General features: G+C 36.0%; 1 protein-coding gene across 2 annotated transcripts in view; it reads right to left on the reverse strand.

Moving 5' to 3' along the window:
- CADPS2 (calcium dependent secretion activator 2) overlaps positions 1–19,918 on the reverse strand; it is a 493,834-nt gene that overhangs the window by 186,654 nt on the left and 287,262 nt on the right. For both annotated transcript variants that reach the window (XM_060108899.1, XM_060108898.1), the window contains exon 9: positions 4,182–4,248. In XM_060108899.1, coding sequence (XP_059964882.1) covers positions 4,182–4,248 — 67 coding nt within the window. The remainder of the gene's footprint in view (positions 1–4,181; positions 4,249–19,918) is intronic.

Raw genomic sequence — 19,918 nt, forward strand, 5'->3', positions numbered from 1 at the left:
TACTAACTGTATAATTCTGGGCAAATTATATAACCTCTTTGTACATCAATTTAATCTGTACAGTGGGGATAACACCTACCCTCAAATAAACCTTATTCTGAAGAGTAAAAGAGATAATGTAGTAAAAGTGCTTCCCATAAATGCCTGCCACATTTGCATAATAAATATTAGAGTAAATATAGCAATAATTGTATTAATAGGTGAGTGTTTCAGGAATTTTTATCTTACCACAGAATATGCAATATCTGGGGGCATACAGTTTTTTGAATAGGCATTAGCTGAATACAGAATTATGAAATAATTCAGTTTGGTTAAATCATAAATACAACTATAGAATTTTAAAGCTACTGAATGGTTTATCATAATGAACTAAAACACATTAGTGTCATAAGTACTTTACACCAATGATATCCTCCAAATGTAATACTAGAACACTGAATAAGCATAACAAACACATATAAGTTTAATACAAACACATGTAAGTTTTGGTAAGAGTTCGAACATATTCCTCAAAATCACTGTTCTTTCAGTTTGGCTTGAACCAAAATTTACCTTCATGAAAAACAAATGCAGCCTCTTAGATACATGAAAGATCTATTTAATACTGTAACTGTACTGGCTTCAGAATCTAAATGGGGTCCAAAACTAATCTACTTAGAAGCTAAATAAACACCCCACATTGATAAGTAATTCATTTTCCCATTTTCAACTCTGATTTAAATGTTTATACAAGAGTCTTTGAAAAGTCTCTTCACCTCAACAGCTCTGCAAGTGTTCACTTTGATCAATGACTTTGCAGCTGACCAAACCCGACTCTCAATCAATTTTTATGAGTACAAATGCTTGGGCTGATGGCTAGATCTCCAGCTATATCACTCATATAATACACACTCACAAGTGGTGATGAGATTCACATTATCACCAGAGCACCATTCTGATGATGGCGGCAGCAGACACAGCAGGGGTATACTGTCCTCTCCGAAAATGACTCCTTCACCTTTTAATAGTGCAGCCTGCAGGTATAGATCTACAAACTATTTGCCATAGAATGAGAGCTATCTTTAAAAATACTGATAAAACCACCTGGTTCTTCCCAATGAGTCCTTCTTGTTCAATCTCCATACATACCCATCTTGATTTTGAAGTGGGTACATTCAATTTGTCTTCCCATTACATTTGGAATTGAAAGGAAGATTCAATTGTATTTAAAACTTCAAAAAGTTGCCAGACTACTGGCATGTAAATCTCAAAACACTTGGGCATGGGATTCTTTGTGTGAGTACACGTACATACATATATTTGTGTAAAGATACAATGCTTAAATATGACTTCAAATTTTAAGATGATACCTCAGGTAGAATAAACCTGAATTCATGATAGTTTGGTGGTGTTTCTCCTAAATTTTAATTATGGGGTATAGAGGTTTACTTCCTTTGGTTTAAACTGAATTTTGCCTTTAAAATGTTAAACATATTTTTGTTATGTGGAGGACTTTCTAGCTCTCCAAAGACATGGTTAATGTTCCTAAAAGACATACCAATTAATGGTCTCAAAAGTATTCAACATCCTTCTTTCATTTCTAAACTCTCTTATGGGGTGATAAAGTATATGTGGTTGTTTTATAACTTGATTCTTGTGATCATATGCCAGAAAATAAGGTAAGGAGCAAAGGATTACCTTGAACTTTACCTGGCCAGAAGCATGAGGTGTCCATTTGACCTCTCAAAACTGATCTACTAAGGCCTAGTTTTCATATTAAAACAATCAGTATATTGTTTTGTCACTTCACTGGATCTCTACACAACAAACACTCTCTGATTCATTCTTTAAAAAATAATGAATATGATCCAGCAATCACACTCCTTAGCATTTACCCAAAGGAGCTGGAAGTTATGTCTACACAAAAACCTGCACACAAACGTGTATAGAAGCTCAATTCATAATTGCCAAAATTTGGAAGCAACCAAGATGTCCTTCAGCAGATGAATAAATAAACTGTGATTCATCCAGACAATGGAATATTATTTAGTGCTAAAAAGAAATGAGCTTTCGAGCTACGAAAAAACGTGGAAAAATCTTAAATGCAAATTCGTAAGTGAAAGAAGCTAATCTGAAAAGGCTACATACTGCATGATTCCAACTCTATGACTTTCTGGAAACGGCAAAACTATGGTAAAAAGATCAAGGGTTGCCAAAGGTGAGGAGGAAGATGAATAGGCAGAACAGAGAGGATTTTCAAGGCAGTGAAAATGCTTTGTATGATGTTATAATAATGAATAGTATGTTTGTCCAAATACACAGAGGTACAACACCAAATGTGAACCCTAATAAAAACTATGGACTTTTGATGAAGATGATGTGTCAACGTAGGCTCATCCTTGGTAACGAATGTACCATTCTGGTGAGTGATGCTGACAGTGGAGGAGGCTATGTCTGGGGACAGAGGATATATAGGAAATCTCTGTACCTTCCCTTAAATTTTGTTGTGAACATAAAACTGCCCTTAAAAAAACCATATCGACTAAAAGGTATGACATGTTGAACATCTGTGGTTACTGGGTGACATTCTCATGTGCTCTCATACATATTTCCACCAGTTAAACTCTATGCTTGCTAAGAGTCAGTAGGGTTTGTTCAGGCCAATAACATCAGCTATTGAACTTATGGGATGGGAACTTATGAGATTCTACGTAAATGAATGATATATGACTATGAAAAAGAAGCTGCACTTCCTACAAAAAATCAGTTGAATGCTTGGAAAGATTTGACAAAGACAAGTCACTAACACAAACTTGTCACATTAGATGTGGGTGAGACATCTATAACTGGAGAAAGATCTTCACTCAAACTGCCTGGTAAATGCATTTCAATTCTTGTGCCAATTAAACCTGGAAACCAAAGAAGATGGCTTATAGGTGTGGTTTTTGGAGGAAGATCACTGAGAACTCCCAACAGGGAGCCCTTTCTCAAAGCAAATGCTTGGGGTTTATATCAAAAGATTGTCAGTGTGTGTGTGCACATGTGTGTGCATCTTTTATTAAACCCGTTGACCAAATATTGGTTCTATTTACATAAGAAAAAGTCACACTTTACCCAGGGGAAAAAAGCACTTTTGATGAAAAGGTTATACTTTTCATGAAGTTACCATGCTATTATGTTACATCAATAAAATAATTTTATCCAGCAGTTGATAGATGGTTTTATTTCTGGAAGACAGCAAATAATTTTCCTTCCTTGGAATTTCACCATGTTAATCTGATCTGGGCTATTTAAACTACTTAATGTGTGAATAGGAATCAATGAGATTTTACAGACTGTTTTGTGTTAAGGATCCCAAGAGAGCTTCTCTTTTCATATATATTCACTGGGAACAAAACAGCCTGGATTTATCATGAAATGGAATGACTATTACTCAAAGTTATTATTTAATGTAACTTTAACTAAATGAGTATACTCCATGAGCAAAGGTCATCCATGATTCAAAAACCAAACCAAAACAAAAAAGAGTCAACTGAAGTGTACATTCCAATAACCTGTCTACATTCAGAATCCTATCACAAACAAATCTACCAGTCAAGGTAATTTAAAGACCTGTACATGTGAATAAGTGATATATATGGTACATTTTTATAAAAATGCATGTTTCTATGTATTAAGTTTTATCTATGAACTATCAGAACAATGCAGTGACTCTCAAGGTATGCTCTTGGGATCCTGGAGCTCTTCAAGATCCTTTCAGGGACTTGGGAAGTCAAAACCATTTTTCTAACAATATTCAAACATCTTTGCCTGTTTCACACTTACTCTCTCAAGAGCGCATAGTGGAGTTTTCCAGAGGCTAAGTTTCACCTGAGATTGCAACAGATTGAAGGCAGAAGCTGATGTGAAAATGCAGCTGCATTCTATTTTATTAAGCCAGAATATTAAAGAGGGGTACAAAAGCATAAAGTAATGCCACTCATATCACTAAAATGTTTGGCCTGAAAAATAGTTATTTTAAATAAAAAGGTTATTTGCATTGGCATATAACGGACTTACCACTTATATTTTAAAATAAATTAAAATATTTTTTAAACTTCTCAGTTTTAATTTCTGATACAGTGAATATTGATAGATACACCCCACAAAAAATTTGAGAATGGCTTAGAGTGATTATGTAACAGGAAAAAAAATCTACTTACCTGAACAAGAACAAAGTAACGTTTTTTCCATCTTTTCCAAACCTTCTGTCCAAGGGCATACAGATATCTGGTAAGAAAAACAAGTAAAATAATATTTTACATGAATAATGGTGTGGTTCCACATAATAATATTTCTTCCATAGGTATTTATTCTTGCGACGAGCCTGCTAAAGGCAAAGTTTAGTTCATTTGGAATCTGTGACAGCACGCAGCTTCTGTGTTACAAAATGACTGAGCCTGTTCTAAGGCTTTTGAAAGGGAATTGATTTATGTGGATTGTCAATTGTCAGTTCTTCCCACAAATTGAGCGAAGTTGGAGTTAGAAAGGATAATCAAAGAAGCAGTAGGAATTTTATTCTTATACATATTTCTTAGGAGAGACAAAGGCTACAAATTGAGGCTATGGTACCAAATGTTTCAGCTTTCAGATGACCGGGGCTGAGGAGTGTGGCCTGGCAGGGAGCTGGCTGCAGAGTCCAGAACCCATGGAGAAGGGTCGCTGTCCAGCTGAGTGTTCCCGAGATGTGCCTGCACCAATCTCAGTTTCCATTTCCTCAACTATCAAATGAAAGGACTGGATGTGATGATTTCTGAGGTCCCTGCCGGCTCCATAATTCGGAGATTTGCCTGACTTATGCAAGCTTCTTACTGCAAATTTTCCTAACTATGAAATTTAGATAATAATGAAGACGACACTGTATAATTTAACACAGTTTCAACCAAGGCTTTTGTTTAACTTTGCACTGCTATTAGTAACCTGAATTGAAATGATTCAAGTAGTCAATCATTGGAGAAGAGAACTTTTGTTCTTACTGAATATACGGATGTAAGCTTAAGTATCAAGGAGGAAAGAGAAGAAATTAAAAATTAATCAGGTATGAGTGTGTCATGGAGAGCTATTTAAAATTATACCACATACCTTCTACAAAAGTGGAAAACATTGTTAGAAGTTTAAAATATGACAAATAGAGAGCTAATTCTTAAATTAAAGTAAGACTTTTCAATATTTTATCACAATCCCTTTTTCTAATGTGGAGGTTTAACACTGCAGAGGCTATTCAAACTAACTTAATTTATAAACAATTCTTAGTGATTTTAAAAAAGGACTATAGCTAATAGTTTGTTTAGGGGCTTAAAGTCTTCAGACTTTAAATTTTTAAAACTGAAACCTTAGCTTGAATTTTTAGTTACTGTCTTATGAAAATAATTCTCTTTTGTAAAACAAAACAAACATACTCTTTGTCCCCTTTTGAAAAAAATATGGGATATTAGCTAAGGTGTGCTGAAATTATGGGATTTCTTATTCACTGCTAGTGGAGTGTAACATAAGACCACCTTCCTGTAGGATAACATGGCAGTATATAGAAACGGTCTCCACCTCTTCATCATGGAATTAGGGAAATAATTAGATACACACACAAAGATGTATGCTACATGGATAATTAGAACAGCATTATTCATATTATGAAAAAGGTAACAACCTAAATGTCCAACAGTAGGTGAATGTTTAATAAATGCTGGAAAATGCATAGAAATACTATGCCACTGAAAAAATATTTTTGATAAAATAACATAAAGAAAATCTCATTGCATAACGTTATGGGAAAAGAGCAGATTCAAAACTACTGATACATAAATACTTAGTGATTTGAAATTTGTAAAAAAAAATACGAAATAGATATTCCAAAATTTTAGTAATAGTGCCTTTGAGTGGTGGGATTATGGAAGATTTGAGTTGCCTTCTTTATTCCCTGTATTTCTAAATTTTCTGAATAAAAACATACAAACAAACATGGTGTTACTAAAAGTCGACATAAATCCTAGGCTCTTGCCTAGAAAGGATCACCCAAAACTGCCCAAATTAATTATATATTTTCTTTCTCTCAGACACATCAGCTAGCTGAAGGGTTTGCCGAACTTCTGTTTGGTTCTCACAATACCCTTGATGACCTATCGTCTGCGCTTGTGGATGCAATGCGAATGCATTTAGAATCTATCAGAAATATCTACCGCTACTGTTCTCACCTGTTCACTATCTCCTCCTGAGGGCCCCTTGAAACCCTTTGCCCCATCTTTGCTCTAGCCTCTAATTTCTCTTCTATGGTCCCAGTGATAGGTGTTTAGTTGCTCTCTTTCTGTCTTCCCTATGTAATTTTCCTCTGCTGAAAGGCACACACCCAAGCTCCTATTACAGGGTTAACAGCAATGACCTCAGGAGCTATACACTGTGGACACGACAGATGCTCTCTGTACAAGTTCACTAGCAAGGAGTGCACCAAATAGCTGCTGAGGAGCCAAGAGGGCATCTGGAATAACCTCTGCCTGTGACCACAGGCTGGTTCTTCAACGTGTCTCACTTAGCATGCTGCTGGGCTACTAGGTCAGACATAAGTGAAAGTGAATAGGGATACACAAACCATCAACACCACAAGCAAGTGTAAGTCTTGCTGACAGCGAAGGTTCTGCATAAGGGATAATACTGTCATCTGCAACCTCATTAAAAATGATTCCTCACCACATTTGGAATGAAAAGGTATGGTTTCTGTGAAGACAGAACGCAGAGGGGTGGGTGGATGTACACGTGTATACTGAAAGATATTATTAGAATAAAAGACAATTCAACACTGGAACCAAGGTAAGCATTTGAGTGTTGGGCCATGAGGTATTATGCACTATTGCACTAGAATTCAACAGAATAAATACAGAAGAAGTCATAATTGATCAAACATTTCTAGAAAGGAATTGCTCATAAGAGTTTTAGTCTCTATATAAGAAAAAAATTACATTCAACAAAAGTAAACATTTCTGCATAAAGGAAATGTTACAAATGCTATGTAGGAAAAATATGATAGCTCCTGCCCTTTAGTTTTCATATTAGCCAGACAAAAATTTTACATAAAAAATTTTTGAACATAAATAAAAGATATCAGAAAAGATAACTATACCGAATAATAATACATTAAAGGTCAACAAATCTGAGTTTTTTCACTATAAGCATGAGTTCTGGAATCAGGCATCAATATCACCATCTAGCTGCTTTTTCACTGTATAAAAGCAGATTCTTGGCGTAAAAGACACATTTAAAATAGAGGGGAGAATGAAGAAAAAAGATGTTCATCAATGTCGTTTAAGAGCAAAAATTCAAAAACCATCTAAGAATGAAGCAGTTAAAATGATTAGGTTGCCTTTAGGAGTGATGCCAAAAACAAAAGCCCAGGACCAGATGGCTTCACAGGCGAATTCTATCAAACATTTAGAGAAGAGCTAACACCTATCCTTCTCAAACTCTTCCAAAATATAGCAGAGGGAGGAACCCTCCCAAACTGATGCTACAAGGCCACCATCACCCTGATACCAAAACCAGACAAAGATGTTACAAAAAAAGAAAACTACAGGCCAATATCTCTGATGAACATAGATGCAAAAATCCTCAACAAAATACTAGCAAACAGAATCCAACAGCACATTAAAACGATCATACACCATGATCAAGTGGGGTTTATCCCAGGAATGCAAGGATTCTTCAATATACGCAAATCAATCAATGTGATACACCATATTAACAAACTGAAGGAGAAAAACCACATGATCATCTCAATAGATGCAGAGAAAGCTTTCAACAAAATTCAACACCCATTTATGATAAAAAAACCCTCCAGAAAGTAGGCATAGAGGGAACTTACCTCAACATAATAAAGGCCACATATGACAAACCCATAGCCAACACTGTCCTCACTGGTGAAAAACTGAAACCATTTCCACTAAGATCAGGAACAAGACAAGGTTGCCCACTCTCACCACTATTATTCAACATAGTTTTGGAAGTTTTAGCCACAGCAAGCAGAGAAGAAAAAGAAATAAAAGGAATCCAGGGCTTCCCTGGTGGCGCAGTGGTTGAGAGTCTGCCTGCTGATGCAGGGGACACGGGTTCGTGCCCTGGTCTGGGAAGATCCCACATGCCATGGAGTGGCTAGGCCCGTGAGCCATGGCCGCTGAGTCTGCGTGTCTGGAGACTGTGCTCTGCAACGGGAGAGGCCACAACAGTGAGAGGCCTGCGTGCTGCAGGAAAAAAAAAAAAAAAAAAAAAGGAATCCAAATCGGAAAAGAAGAAGTAAAGCTGTCACTGTTTCCAGATGACATGATACTGTATATAGAGAATCCTAAAGATGCTACCAGAAAACTACTAGAGCTAGTCAATGAATTTGGTAAAGTAGCAGGATACAAAATTAATGCACAGAAATCTCTTGCATTCCTATACACTAATGATGAAAAATCTGAAAGTGAAATTAAGAAAACACTCCCATTTACCAATGCAACAAAAAAAATAAAATATCTAGGAATAAACCTACCTAAGGAGCCTAAAAGACATGTTTGCAGAAAATTATAAGTCTTATGAATTATAAGTCTGATGAAAGAAACTAAAGATGATGCAAATAGAAGGAGAGGTATACCATGTTCTTGGATTGGAAGAATCAACATTGTGAAAATGACTATACTACCCAAAGCAATCTACAGATTCAATGCAATCCCTATCAAACTACCAATGGCATTTTTCACAGAACTAGAACAAAAAATTTCACAATTTTTATGGAAATACAAAAGACCCCGAATAGCCAAAGCAACCTTGAGAAAGAAAAATGGAGCTGGAGGAATCAGGCTCTCTGATTTCAGACTATACTACAAAGCTATAGTAATCAAGACAGTATGGTACTGGCAAAAAAAAAGAAATATAGATCAATGGAACAGGACAGAAAGCCCAGAGATAAACCCATGGACATATGGCCACCTTATCTTTGATAAAGGAGGCAAGAATATACAGTGGAGAAAAGGCAGCTTCTTCAATAAGTGGTGCTGGGAAAACTGGACAGCTGCATTTAAAAGAATAAAATTAGAACACTCCCTAACACCATACACAAAAATAAACTCAAAATGGATTAAAGACCTTAATGTAAGGCCAGACACTATAAAACTCCTAGAGGAAAACATAGGCAGAACACTCTACGACATAAATCACAGCAAGATCCTTTCTGACCCACCTCCTAGAGAAATGGAAATAAAAACAAAAATAAACAAATGGGACCTGATGAAACTTCAAAGCTTTTGCACAGCAAAGGAAATCATAAACAAGACAAAAAGACAACCCTCAGAATGGGAGAAAATATTTGCAAATGAAGCAACTGACAAAGGATTAATCTCCAAAATTTATTAGCAGCTCATGCAGCTCAATATCAAAAAACAAACAACCCAATCCAAAAATGGACAGAAGACCTAAATAGACATTTCTCCAAAGAAGATATACAGATTGCCAACAAACACATGAAAGGATGCTCAACATCACTAATCATTAGAGAAATGCAAATCAAAACTACAATGAGGTATCACCTCACACCAGTCAGAATGGCCATATTCAAAAAATCTATAAACAGCAAATGCTGGAGAGGGTGTGGGGAAAAGGGAACCTTCTTGCACTGTTGGTGGGAATGTAAATTGATACAGCCACTATGGAGAGCAGTATGGAGGTTCCTTAAAAAGCTAAAAATAGAACTACCATATGACCCAGCAATCCCACTACTGGGCATATACCCTGAGAAACCATAATTCAAAAACAGTCATGTACCACCACAGTGTTCATTGCAGCACTATTTACAATAGCCAGGACATGGCAGCAACCTAAGTGTCCATCGACAGATGAATGGATAAAGATGTGGCACATATATACAATGGAATATTCCTCAGCCATAAAAAGGAACAAAATTGGGTCACTTGTAGAGACATGGATGGACCTAGAGTCTGTCATACAGAGTGAAGTAAGTCAGAAAGAGAAAGACAAATACCGTATGCTAACACATATATATGGAATCTAAGAAAAAAAAATGTCATGAAGAACCTAGGGGTAAGACGGGAATAAAGACACAGACCTACTAGAGAATGGACTTGAGGATATGGGGAGGGGGAAGGGTAAGCTGGGACAAAGTGAGAGAGTGGCATGGACATATATACACTACCAAACATAAAATAGATAGCTAGTGGGAAGCAGCCACATAGCACAGGGAGATCAGCTCGGTGCTTTGTGACCACCTAGAGGGGTGGGATAGGGAGGGTGGGAGGGAGGGAGATGCAAGAGGGAAGAGATATGGGAACATGTATATGTATAACTGATTCACTTTGTTATAGAGCAGAAACTAACACACCGTTGTAAAGCAATTGTGCTCCAATAAAGATGGGGAAAAAAAAAACTACAATGAGGTATCACCTCACACCAGTCAGAATGGCCATGATCAAAAAATCTATAAACAGTAATTGCTGGAGAGGGTGTGGAGAAAAGGGAACCCTCTTGCACTCTTGGTGGGAATGTAAATTGATACAGCCACTATGGAGAACAGTATGGAGTTTCCTTAAAAAGCTAAAAATAGAACTATCATACGCCCCAGCAATCCCACTACTGGGCATATACCCTGAGAAAACCATAATTCAGGAAGAGTCATGTACCACAATGTTCATTGCAGCTCTATTTACAATAGCCAGGACATGGAAGCAACCGAAGTGTCCACCAACAGATGAATGGATAAAGAAGATGTGGCACATATATACAATGGACTATTACTCAGCCATAAAAAGAAACAAAACTGAGTTATTTGTAGTGAGGTGGATGGACCTAGAGTCTGTCATACAGAGTGAAGTAAGTTAGAGAAGAACAAATACCATATGCTAACACACATATATGGAATATTAAAAAAAAAGTTTTGAAGAACCTAAGGGCAAGTCGGGAATAAAGACACAGACCTACTAGAGAATCGACTTGAGGACATGGGGAGGGGAAAGGGTAAGCTGGGATAAAGTGAGAGAGTGGCATGGACATATATACAGTACCAAACGTAAAATAGATAGCTAGTGGGAAGCTGCCGCATAGCACAAGGAGATCAGCTCCATGCTTTCTGACCACCTAGAGGGGTGGGATAGGTAGGGTGGGAGGGAGGAAAATGCAAGAGGGAAGAGATATGGGGACATATGTATATGTATAACTGATTCTCTTTGTTATTAAGCAGGAACTAACACATGATTGTAAAGCAATTATACTCCAATAAAGATGTTAAAAAAAAAAGAGTGAGGCCAAAAAGAATGATAATGGAAAATCATAATAATGTTGTTTTAAAAAAGCTGTCACATGAACTTATACTGTATGCATGGGGAAAAAAATCCAGAAAGATGTATCAAAATGGGAAACCTGAAGTGAGTATCTGGCTGGTGAGATTAAAGAGAAATCTTATTTTCTTCTTCACACCTTTCTCCATTTTCACAATTTCTATCTTGAGCATGTCTTCCTTTTTTTTGTTGTTGTTGTCATTTAAGTAAGGTTTACTGGTAGATTAGCTAAAGTAAAATTCACCCATTTTAGGTATATAAATGGATGAAACTTGAAATAGGAGGGATGTAACCACCACCACAATGAATTTATAGAACACTTCCAACCCCCAACCCCAAGGTTCCTTCATGCCTTTTTATGATCCATCTCCTCCTCACATCTGCAGCTTTGCAACCACTGATCTGATTTCTGACCTTATAGTTTTTTGTTTTCCAGGATGTCATATAAGTGGAATTATACAGCATGTAGTCTTTGGTGTCTGGCATCTTTCACTTAGTATAAAGTTTTTGAGATTCAGCTTTTGTCTGTATCAGGAGTTGATTCCTTTTTATTTCAATGTATGACTTCAATGTGTTTATCCTTTTACCAGTTGGTGGACATTTGAGTTGTTTCCACCTTTTTGGCTATCATAAATAAAGCTGCTATAGCCATTCACATATAAGTCTTTGTGTGGGCACATGTTTGCATTTCTCCTAGGTAAATATCTAGGATTGGGATTACTGAGTTACAGTGAAAGTGTGTTTAACTTTATAAGAAACTGCCAAATTGTTTTCCATGGCTGTACAATTTTGCATTGTCATTAACAATGTATGAGAACTCATCTTACTTTTATCATTAGAAAAAAATCACTTTTATTAAGGATTTGAAGGATGTGGGCATTACAGCCCCATAAACAATATTTCTGACATGACTAAGTTGAATATCTATAGACCAAAGATGAGGAGCTTTGTCACTTTATCTTGAGTACAGTGGCGAATTCCTATAAACTTTAACGGTTAAATGGGTTTTCCAGTTTTCAAAGCTATTCTCAAGTTCTGATATTTAGAGCAGTCTAAATTCTTTGTAGGTGGGTCGTCTTATCAGGGGACGATTAAAGTGTAAAGAAAGTAAGGAAAAAGGAGCAAAATTATTTGAATATTTGGTTACAATCAGATAATCCATTTAGTAGAAAGCATCTGTAAAAATCAAGATGCATTCTTTTTTTTTAATTTATTTATTTTTATTTTTGACTGTGTTGGGTTTTTTTTTTTTTTAGTCATCAATTTTATGCACATCACTGTATACATGTCAGTCCCAATCATCCAGTTCATCACTCAAGATGCATTCTCTCGTAACTTATCTTTATGCCTAGCACTGCTGTTGAATTCAGAGTTCCATTTTTTTTGTTGTTGTTTTTAATGTTGAGTGTTAGGTTATAAGTTATCTCTTTTATGGATAAAAATCCAATAAGATTTTTTTAATTTCAGAAAAATACACTAAAGGTACATTTAACATATTATGTTATACTAGGCAATAGATTCATTTCATTATACTTACACAGCAATGATTACTGAAAAATGAGTTATTCTACATAGAGAGACTGTATATTCATCTATAATGAATTTTTAAAGAATTTGTATACAATAGGTTGACTTCAAATAGTCATAAAATATAATTTGATCATCTTTAATGATTTAGAAAAGGACCCTATAAACATCTTGGGGTCATTACCATGAACATCAATTATAATTGCATAGTTCTGTAAAAGGAGAAGGTACACCTAGTAAGACCAAATCTATCTGACATACAATGGCAATAGTGATGATTAAACAAATCCTTGAGAGTTATTTACTTGTCACTTATTTCTGTTTCATAAAAATAGTTTAGAATTTAAGAAATCTATTATTAATATTATTTTCTTGCTGTCTGAACTCTGGAAAAATTCATTTTTTTTAAAGCTTTATGAAATCTGATTCTACCCCATAAAGGTGTAGAGAACATCATCCAAGAAGTGCATTTGTCACCTGGGACAGAGAGAGTACCTTGGCTCATATAGTAATGTTGTTAAGGGGGTGCGGTCTGCTCTGCAACTGTATTCTCCCTGAATATTTAGTAACCTGCTGAGTCATTACTAGCTTCCTCTCAATTGCAGGATTATCTCAAATTAAAAAAGTTTTTTTTCAGAGTATGTAAATTAGACCTGCCAAATACCAGGCAAACTGGGAACACACATTTAACTGGGTTTTGTGTGACAATTTACAATGTTACCCAATAAAATAAATATTTATCACACAGCATGAGACCAACATTCTCTAATGAGTGAATTTTTGTCACCTTATTTAAAGAGGTTTAAAAGAGCAAACCAAAAGCAAGTCTTTTGTTTTAGTTTTGGTGGGGCTTTCAACATGATTCATTTTCATCAACCTACCGAATTTGATTTTAAACAAAACATGTTGTCTCACCCTTGTTAAATTATCTCAGTTACTAAGAAATGGATGGAGGGAATTCCCTGCTGGTCCAGTGGTTAGGACTCTGAGCTTCCACTGCAGGGGGCCGAGGTTCGATAGCTCGTTGGGGAACTAAGATGCAACAAGCCAGGTGGCATGGCTAAAAAAAAAACAACAAAGAAATGGATGGAAAAGGAACACATATCAGCAGTTTTCACAGTCGTAGTCATATTACATTCTCCAGTACTCTATATTATATGACCCCAGGAAAAAAATTCCCTAATCAGAGTTAAATTTGATTCAAGATTATTTAAATGAGGACAGAAGATATATTCTATTATATGTAACACAGTTCAAAAGCACATATTTCCAATGCTAAACTGATACTAAATATAACACTTTTTCCATCGAAATATTTCCAATACATCACAATACACTCATGTAACTAGAGTATTTTGGGTTATTTAAAAATAACTGCTCAGATACGATTTTAAAGTGTTTGCTTTCATCAATATACCCAACTTAAGTAAGGTATTAAGAAGCTGTTACCTTTGAACAAAAAATTGCCTGCTTAACTTTAAAATCTTCTCTTCTTACATGGGATTAGGTAACAAAGAAATTAGCAGCACTGACACAAAGCTCGGATTTAACACATAAGAGTAAAGCCTTGAAGCATTTGGTTTTATAAATCAGTATAAATACAGCAATAATCTTAAAGTATTAATCCCTCTTCTAGGGCTGTTTCTAATTGAGAGTACTATTTCCCCCAAAGAAACATAGGAATCAGCTAGGAAACAAGGCACAAAACAAACTAACCTGTTATCAATGATCCAGTCACCTACGACTTTTTTTTTGGTATTTATTTCTAACTATTCTTAGGTCGTGCTCTAAGACAAAGCTAAGAGACAATGAACTTTATGAATTTTTGCTTGTATGTTTAAAATATGGTATGGACACAGATTATGTACCAGGCTGTTAGGAAAAATGTCAAGAAAAGAGAAAAAAACAGAGAAAATAAGTTTTGGTATAGCCAAACCTCAAGTCAATACAGTTACTATCAACAAGGCAAATGGGTCATTATTTTTCATCTACTACATCACATTTATATATGGTCATTTGAGAATCTCAATACTTAACATTAAAAATTATACAACCTCTATGGTCTCAACGTGATCCTTAAGAGTTATCTGTGAACTTAAGAACACATACCACAGTTGCTTCTAAAAGTTTTCATTTGTGGACAAACAAAAGCAGAGTCTTAATGAAATCCATCAGAATGTTCTGTGACAACAGGAATAAAAACTTTTCTGTAGAGATATGTTGATCATTAACAACATACATTATTACCAATAAAATGGTCTCAATATATTTACTGAGTAAAATGAAGCTTGGTAAAAATAATCTTCAAGCAAAACAAAAATCAGTAAAATCGAAGCTTATTTTTGCTGAATTTTCAAATAGATATTTACATTTCATCACATGTTCACATTGCAATGCTGTAAAATAAAATTACTTTAAATGCTTGTCTTTTATTCAGTACCTCTTTGAGTATTTTTTTTTAAACAGATTCCCCTATAACATTCTGTGATTTGCCTTCCTTTAAGCCAAAAAAACCTCTGAAATTAGTTTTACTAATAAATTAATCCATTTTCTATAAATGCTATATATTATTTGCTAATATATATAGTCACAAAAGTTAATGAAATTTCAAGAGCTCATTTTGATTAGTTTTAAAAACTGAGATTTAACTCATCTTCATAACACGGTATGTCTAAACTACAATATACCCTATATTTTTCTAGTATAGTAAAGAAACAGCTAATATTCTCTATGCCATATTTGGAATAGAAAATGGTAATATGAAATAAAGAGCTCACCTATCCAAACACTTTAAAAGCACCTTATAAAACCTTTCTAACTTGAAGATTATTCAAAGAACACTTCAACACACAGAAATTCTCCAGACATATTACTAAATATTGTAGTTTAGTTTCAATTAGAGTGGTGGCATACAGTTCTAATAGAAAGGAGAATATGATGATTTATTTGCACGGAGTCCATGGTGTGGGAGTTCATGGTTTTACTTTATGGTGAAAAATCATCACTAATCTGAAAAACATAATTGTATACAGAAACTGGGAATTATTCGGTGCTTGAAAAAAAAAGACTTATTTTTGGCAGATCACTTATGACTCTAGCTTTTTATTCAAAGAAATGGAACAATCAATCTACATGTTGAATGATAAAGCCTATTCTTCTACAAGCCTTCATTTTTCAAGGAAAAATACAGAAAGAAAAAAATCAATATATAGAGTAGTTTAGTCCTGGAAAGGGCTTTCTTAAAGAGAAACCTCAGTCAAGGTTGAAAGAGCAATTAATGCAGGCTCAAAAATCTGGGCCATTCTGATAGAGTTCGGTTAACATGTGGCAGAAGTAATCATCCACTTGTGAAAATGATTTTCGGTTCATTCTCAAACACCTTTCAGACACTCATGATCCCATTTAACTGACAACAATACAGGCTATCCGTGGGCACCACTGCATTTGATGTGAAAACCAATAGGGACCAAATGCCCTCAGGCACTTTCAGTCATTCCCTGCACAGTCTGTGCTCACAGCTTCCCCGCATAAAAGGAATCTTCCTTCTTTCACTACATTCTTTCCTTTATTTAACCCCACAAGATTAAGCCTTTTTTTTTTTTTTTGGTTTTGTTTTCAGCTAAGGATGAGAAAAAGAAACTGATTCAAAACAACAGTGTGACCTGGGCATTAAGAAACCTAGAAGTAAATACTTTCCAGTTGGCTTTTATATACTTCCTGAATTCTTATGGGAAAGAGAACAAGAGGTGAGGATGCAAGGAGAGGATCATCACCAAACAAAATCACAGAACATTTTGAAAGAAATGATGAATGATGAAAAATCAGAAACTCCTATTGTTGAGTAAGAAGTTAAAATGCGTGTGCTATGTCAGCAGGAGACCTGTAACAGCAAAGGAATAAAATGTAGTTCTTCATTTTCTGTATCACATTTTGTAGAATCAGCAACATGAACTGCCTCCCCCCACCCTTTTTCTGAGAAGTCTCATCTTCTGCTAGCTTAATCTCAGCTAGATGGGAGTTAAACTTGAGCTCATATCAGCATTTTCAGATTAAGTCTAACAGTCTAAGGTATAAATGCTATCCTTTAAAAACTGGCTTGCTGGGACTTCCCTGGTGGCGCAGTGGTTAAGACTCTGCACTCTCAATGTAGGGTGTCTGGGTTCAATCCCTGGTCAGGGAACTAGGTCCCACATGCATGCCGCAACTAAGAGTTCGCATGCTGCAGCTAAGGAGCCCTCGAGCCTCAACTAAGACCCAGCGCAACCAAATAAATAAATAAATATTTTTTAAAAATTGGCTTGCTATTCACAAACTAGAATATGAATATAGGCAAACTGCCAAGATGAGAAGACCATAAAGTCCTATTCCACCCTCAGACTCAGACATCAAGATCTACAAGTGACCACTCTTAAAGGAGGTGTTCTAATATAAATGGCAATGCACTACCACCTAGAAACAAAACTGATCTGGGCAAATTATACTATAAGCAGTTCTACAAAAAGCAGTTTTAAACAGCTAAACACAAGCCAAACCATGGAACTAAATCAAACTGTACAGAGAAATCTTTTGTTATAAAGGCAGTTTTTCCTATATTTTTTGATAACTGATCATCAGTACCCTTTTATATCTCGATTAGCAGAAAAAGTGCCCCAATACATATTTTTTAATGGTTCATGACCTTACCAATGATGATATTTAGAAAGTCATACAAATATGTTAGGGTCTCATTCTAATATACTCTACTACAGAGCGCGTATTTTGTAGGCATGGTTTCATGTTTTTCCTCAGTTTAAATGTCCTTCGAAATATAATAATACTTTTCTGCATGTGCAGAAACTTTACTGCCTTGTTAAAAGTTAAAATTAGTGAGCTTTCCAAGTTGATTATAAAATGCCTCAGAAGAGGATAAGAGGGAAAAAATGTCACAAGAATGTACTGAGTAACCTACCCCAACCAGGCAAACTTGCTTAGAGTCAAGCCTATGCCTCCATCTCCTGGGAGAAGGGTGGCGGGTAGACGCTATGAAGATGTGACTCTCTTAGGGGCTATGACACATTCCAAAGGGAAGGATGCTCCGCACCATTTAGCAAAAAACCCCTGGCACTCGTGTTGATGAAAATGAAATAATTTACTTAGGCACTCCTAGATATTTTTGTGATACAATCCATTAAGCTTTCTTCTCCCTGAAAATGTAAATGGTTTGGAAATAAGGAAACAGAAGTTTTAGCAAAGGATTTTATGCATGTATCATAGTACATATTACTTATAAGGTATTGGAAGGTACTGGAAATACCTTCCCTTTTGGGGCACAAAATTCCTAAAGTGATGCAAAATGGTCACACACTTTTAAACTGTATATACAGTACAGGTAATCCTGAGTTAACACAGATATTGTAGACCTCAGTTTCCTCTTCTGTAAGTGGATATATCTGTTCTATCTGCTTCATATTTAGGCTAAATTCAAGTGAAATACGTACATAAAATGCCCATGTTATAAACTGCACACACTCTAAAAAGAAAATCATCGAGAAGATAATTTGGGATTCAGTGTTTTCCACTGTGTGTCTCAGGACATCTGGATAGAAAGAAGTAGTACACAAAGACAGAACGAGCTTGGCAAGCAAATAAATGTGAGAGATACCGAGCTGAACAAAGCTAAGTGTTCTGTGTAAGAGCCTGTAATAGACCTGGGAAATGAGACACTGAGGAGTGAGGACAGGAGGGGGGAGAATAGTGCAGGCAGCGTCTCCAAAATGACAGACTCTCTCTCACAGAAGACCACGTAGGAGTCACGCTCTCCAGCACACACTCTGGGAAGTTAGCTGGACTAGATGACTGCTAATGAGTCTTTAAGCACTACAACCATAGAACTTGGTTTTTGCATTCTGTTCAGAATTAACTAATATCCTAGTCATGATTAAAAATATCCTCTTCAGGGACTTCCCTGGTGGTCCAGTGAGTAAGACTCTGCACTTCTGATGCAGGGGCCCCGGGTTCGATCTCTGGTCAGGGAACTAGGTCCCGCATGCATGCTGCAACTAAAAAAAAAAAAATCCCGCATGTTGCAACTAAGACCCATTGCAGCCAAAATAAATAAGCAAACAAATAAATATTTTTAAAAATCCTCTTCACTTTTGACACTGCTTTACTTAGAATCTATAAACATTTATATTTGAAAACAAAAAGTTTTCTGTAAAATTTGGATCATAATCGCCATGGATTATGTGTGATTCCAGAAAGGTCTCTTTTTCTATAACGTTATTCTCTGGTCTTAGTTAATGAGGACGTTTTTGGAGGGCTCTGAAAATTTAGAAAACAAACTGTCTATGTCCATCTTTAACTTATCTTCAAGTGAGTTATTTGTAAAGGTATTTGAATTCCTCCTGACACTCGGCACTCTGCAACAGCCTTGTTTTACCTAAACTGTATCACTTGAACTTCACTTTTGTGCTTTGTGATCAATCTTACCTGCCATCAAGGAGGACTATGAGTTCTGGGTCAAGATTTGGACTGAGCAGTGAGATCCCCTTGCTGTCCTGCCAGCTCTGACCTGTACCTTGGCCTCAGCGTCTCAGTCCCTGTTCCTTTGAGCTTAAGTGGTTGCTTTGATAAGCTGCCCAATACTCCAGGCTGAGGACGCAGCTTTGCTCTTGTTCTTGCTAATCTTTCTCTGACACCCTGCTCTTGAATTCTAGACTTATTAGTTGGTCACAGACATTTCCAAGACAGCTCATATCTGGAACATTCCTGTGCTGAGACCCTTTGATACTTTTCTTGGCTTTTTTTTTTTTTTTTTTTTTTGACACCAAGTACTCCTTTGTACCAATACTCTGAGTTCTTGCTGCTCCCCTGGTTGTTTGTGTGTTGGCTGTCTTACCCCATCAGTCCCACATATCTTACAATTCCATCCATTTCCAACAATTTAAATTCATTTAGTTCTCACCTCTCATGCTTCCAATTTCTTCCCATCCCTCAGAGTTCAAACAAATCACTTTCTCAGAGAAGCCCTCCCTGACATCCCTAAAGAGGTCATACGCCCTTCTTACATGTATTTGGTGAGATGTGGA

This window comes from Mesoplodon densirostris, chromosome 9, assembly GCF_025265405.1.
Source record: "Mesoplodon densirostris isolate mMesDen1 chromosome 9, mMesDen1 primary haplotype, whole genome shotgun sequence".
NCBI classification, from domain to species: Eukaryota; Metazoa; Chordata; class Mammalia; order Artiodactyla; family Ziphiidae; genus Mesoplodon; species Mesoplodon densirostris.